At 43.8% G+C, this 4944-nt stretch overlaps 1 protein-coding gene across 1 annotated transcript; it reads right to left on the reverse strand.

Moving 5' to 3' along the window:
* Positions 1-2619: 2619 nt before the first annotated feature.
* LOC100274583 (DUF1677 family protein) lies at positions 2620-3495 on the reverse strand. Its single transcript, NM_001148936.1, has one exon. The coding sequence runs from the start codon at positions 3278-3280 to the stop codon at positions 2891-2893; it is 390 nt and encodes a 129-aa protein (NP_001142408.1). The 5' UTR covers positions 3281-3495; the 3' UTR covers positions 2620-2890.
* Positions 3496-4944: the final 1449 nt, after the last annotated feature.

Here is a 4944-nt window from a genome sequence, read left to right on the forward strand (position 1 = left end):
TTTTCTATGCGTAGTCGTAGTTATGTGTTCTTTTTCTGTATTTAACCCTATGTATTAATATGGAGACTGGTCCCTTAGAAACAGCAGAAAGCTGGTAAAGTTGTAAAGATCTAAAGCTACTATACATCATGTCCTGATCAAGGTTATTATGTTGCAGGTGACCTTATAAATTATGAGTTATTGTGCCCAAGGAGAGATAGATTGTTTACTTAGGGTATGTTTGGTTTGAGGAATGAAGTGGTTCATCTTCTTCTCACTTCTCACTTTTTTATTTGGTTTGTGGAATAAAATGAGTTGATTTATCGCTACCTCATTTCTCATAAACTAATAATTAGTATGTATACGAGGAATGAGTTGATTTCACCAAAATTTATAGAATAAACTCATGATACATTATCTCATGAAGTACAAGGTAACTCCACAAATCAAATACACCATTAATGAATGCCCTGATTAGCTTAAATTTATAAGGTAACTTGGCAAGTTGCCACAACATGATATTTCAGCGCAGCTCCAGTTATATATGCACATCAATGGTTGCTTTTTCTTATTTTGAGGAAAACAACACTTGTGAACAATATAATGATCACGGGCTTTATTTTTGGTTTGTGCAATTTAGAAACATAGCACATCTGGAACACCCTTAGTACATTCAGATTAATGGCTTATTGCCATAACACAGTTTGTGTTCCTTACATCAATCAACCAGTAAATGACATAGTAAGCTACCAACCGTTGCTTTCTCCACGCCAGGAAAAGAACACTTGTGCACAATGATCACTGGCTTCTTTTTTTATAATTATGACCAACCATGGCATACTTTGGAACATTCCAGGCTCCCTGCAAAAAAAATCAGATTAATGGCTTGATTGCTAGTATACAACGACACCTTTTGCGAAAAAAAATGTACTACATCACAATACTGCTACTGTGTATATACCCATGACCAAGGCAGCACTAAAATCCTAAACAAACAGCTCACGTCATCATAAGAAAGATGTCCAGTGCGATCGGCGCATTAGCTCACACTTTGATGCATATACTAATTAATCTAGATATCAAAACCTGACAAATGAGCCGCCAGATCACCATAATATGTTCCTTTGTTTTTTTCCTGGAAATTAGATGCAGGTCATCATGAGAGGCGAATATGCCAGGAACACTATACGCAGGAAAGATCTATGGATGGTAGCATCGAAAGGTACACATATACTGGTTCTAATCCAGTGGTCCAGATTCCTGATGGAACGAGCCTATAAAAAACAAGAACTCGTACGAAATTTTTGTTTTAAATTCGGGGAAAGACGATGATAATTGGTGGCCACATCATGGTCTCCACGCCATCGGTGCACTGGTCTAGTGCTCCATTGAGAAGCGATCGATGATTACGTCGCGCATGGACGATTCGATCGGCTTCGCCAACGCTATCACCGAGTCTGACCGCCAGCGCTCTGCGCTGAAAGGACAGCAACGGAAGCGCCGAACCATTTCGGCACCAAACAAATTCCGAATCGATTGCTGGCGTTGCATGAAATTCTGAAGGGAACTAATGCGTGCCCACAGCGAGACCTAGGATTAACTCAAAATTTTGTAAATTTCGAAAACACGGCGACAAAATTAGACCATAGGATCCGACAGTTTGTCAATTGCCTGTACGTGACAATGACAGCTGTTTGAATGTTTGTTCGTAGGACGCTGATGGAGTGTTTGAATAAATTAGAGCTAATAATTAATTGGCTAAAAAATTATTAGTAGAATTAGATAGAGCTAACTAGTAGCAACTAATAGCTGAAACATTAGCTAGAGTGTTTAGATGTCTCTAGCTAATTTTATCCACTAACTATTAGATGTAGTGCATTCAAACAAACCTAAATCCACGCTAAAATCACAGGAGGATTCTTCATGTCGGACGCGCGACGGAACAAAAAAATTGCGGAAGAAACCATGGATCCTGATTGGGCTCAACTTGGCGCACGTGAAGATGAGCATCGCATTGACAGCCATGCATGATTGGTACTCGCTCCATTGAGCTCAACAAAATCATCGAAGATTAGCATCTCCTTGAACCAATCAACAACCATAGTTCAACATCAAGAGTGGTTAATCTCCCATTTGTTAGACAGACGTGTTTTGGTGGAACCTTAATAGGAATCAGCAAAGACTTATTTTTAAAAAAAAAACTCTCTGAAAACTAAAGGTACCACTGAAAATTTTCTCGCGTACTCGGAAAAGAGGGTCACTCTTACTGAAAACAACTTAGCTCAAAGAAATTGCAAGCAAGTAGCGAGTGTTGTGTTGCCCCCATCTAGAACCTGTTCTTTGGCTGCCAGTCACTTTGCAATTTTTATTTAGAATTCGGTGTTATTCCTGTTTAGAATCGACCACCCCTAGCATTCTTAAATCATAAATATACAGATTGGATGAATTTCAACTAAGGCCATGTTCCAATCTCGCGAGATAAACTTTAGCAGCTTTTTTTTAGCTACTTTTAGCCATTTGTAATCTAAACAGGAGAGCTAATGGTGGTAATTGAAACTAAACTTTAGCACTTCAATTCATATAGCTAAAGTTTAGCAGAAAGCTAAAGTTTATCCTGTGAGATTGAAACGGGGCCTAAATGACATGAAAGATGGGATTCTCCCATCTTGTAGCTTTTATATATACTTCAAATCTCTCACAACCCTCTTTCTCCAAAATTTCTGATGTTCCACATCTCCTAGGGCGTGTACAAGGGTTGGAGAAATTTCAGCGTTCATGTCCGAATTTAAGCATACAAATATTGAGAACTAATCAAAATGCAAATTACGAAAAGAGGACTAGCAGAGTAGCTAGCTAGCGCCGCCTGCAAGAACAAATCTTCGATCCGTCCCATTCAAATTCAGGCAGGCGGTCAAGAGGCTTCCTGGAACTCCACCACCACCACGGCTTTTTCCTCCTTGCCGCCCGCGTCGGCGCCGCGGAGCAGCCGCCGCACCGCGGCGATGAGCCGCTCGGCCGCGGCCGGCGTCCGGCGCCCGCCGAGCGCGTGGCAGAAGGCGGCGTGCCCCGCGATCGCTGCCTCGAGCTCCAGCACCGAGCCGCCCCCGGCGGCGACCTCCTCGCCCACGGCGTCGCCGCAGAGCCCGCACAGCCAGCGCCCGCCGTACCGCGCGCGCACGCCGGCCGCGTACGCCGGCGTGCACTCCTCCCTGAGCCCGCAGCAGGCGCACACCTCCCACTCCTCCGCCTCGGCCACGGCCACGACGGCCGGCGCCACCTCCTGCTCGGCCGCCACGGACATCGGGGAGAAGTCCAGAGAGAGATTCCGCCGCCGCAGTACGGCTGAAGGCAAGGGAATAAGAACTTCTCTTCCACGAATTATTCGAATCCGTCAAGGCAAGGGCGGCGGCGAGGAGGTGTTACTCGGCGGTGGTGAGGGCATGGGGGAGGGGCGGTGGATGGAGCGGCGGCTCGTCCATGGTGGAGGTCTGGAGGAGGTGGAGAGCAGGGCAGCGGAGCTGCGATTGGTGGAGCTGATCGCTCTGGCCTCTGGGTGTGCGGCTTTTGTATTCGAGGAAACGGGGGGTCAGTGCGGCCAGCAGCGTCGGTAAAAATGGCGGGAGGACGGAGGGGGCTGTGCCGCTGTGGCGTGGTGCCGTGGTGAGGTGGTTTGTGTGGGGCCCGCATCGCAAATGATTGAGGTAGGAATCGCTTCGGCATCCGGGGTTTGATGAAACATCGGCTGCTGAGCTGGCAGCGACAGCTATGCTTATTTTGTTATTAGTTGTTAAATTGATGCAGGTCCCCCAAAATTTGAACTAAACATTGATGTTACTCCCTCGTTCTTATAGCCATTTTTTTAATCTTTGGCAGATACTTCTTTTGTCTCAAATTAAAATTCGTTTTAGTCTTTTATTAAATTCATACAATAATTGATGGATGTGTTTTTGTATATATTTATGTCTAGATTTATCATCAAATATTTAAATATAGACATAAAAACTAAGAGCTAAAACAAATATTAATTTAGAACAGATGGGGTGTATTTTCATTATATATTTAAGTATACCTTATGTATAGTTAAAGAATAATGTATGCATGGAACGTTAAGTTTCGACTATGTTCTAGGCTTAACAGTCATTCTCCGAGAATGCAAAATGATCTACTTGCTTATTTGGAGTTATAGCGATGAAGCCAAATGTGCCACTTTTTCGTAATACTATTAGGCATGTTTGGCACCGCGGTATTATTGTGGTTTTGATAAGATAATGTAATATTTGAGGAAACTAATAGGGTGTTTGGTTTAAGGAATCACTATATCCAAATTGAGGTGGTGCATCATGGGTTCATTCCTCAAATTTGGTGGGATGATCCCATTCCTCATATTAATACTAACTAACTAACTATGGGAAATGAGGTGGTGATGGATCAACTCATTCCATTCCATAAACCAAACAAAAAAATTGAGGAGTGAGAAGATGATGAACTAACACATTCCTCCAACCAAACACCCTATAAGTTATTGAAAGACACGAGGGTTTTGGTTGGATTTTGCATACTGCAGTTTTTAATATTACAATATCCTCAAAATTGTAGTAATTTTAGAGTTTTAGAAACTGGAATCACGACCAAAGTTTTGTCTCAGTCGTTGCCATTGGGGTTGCTCACTTTGTGGACGAATCTGACAGCGACAGAATGTGCAGCAGCCGCTGGCCCTTAGATAGGATTGTAACCAAACAGTCCACAATTTCAAGAAATACTACGGTCAGGGACGAAGCACTCGGTATGGCTCACGCGCATACCTTAGCCTGGTCGAGATCGCCATTCACCTGGACACCTGATCATCTTCTCCGTCGTCATTCACAACCCTCACACGCACAGTCGTTGTCATGTGCAACGCGCATTGCGGAGCTGCCACTTGCTCGCGGGCTATAGGCCATCTCCGCGACTTAGGACTATCTAGCT

Source organism: Zea mays, chromosome 1 (genome assembly GCF_902167145.1).
Source record: "Zea mays cultivar B73 chromosome 1, Zm-B73-REFERENCE-NAM-5.0, whole genome shotgun sequence".
In the NCBI taxonomy this organism is placed as follows: Eukaryota; Viridiplantae; Streptophyta; class Magnoliopsida; order Poales; family Poaceae; genus Zea; species Zea mays.

Coding starts and splice junctions, on each gene's coding strand:
- LOC100274583 (NM_001148936.1), bottom strand. CDS start 3,280: ATGTCCGTGGCGGCCGAGCAGGAGGTGGCGCCGGCCGTCGTGGCCGTG.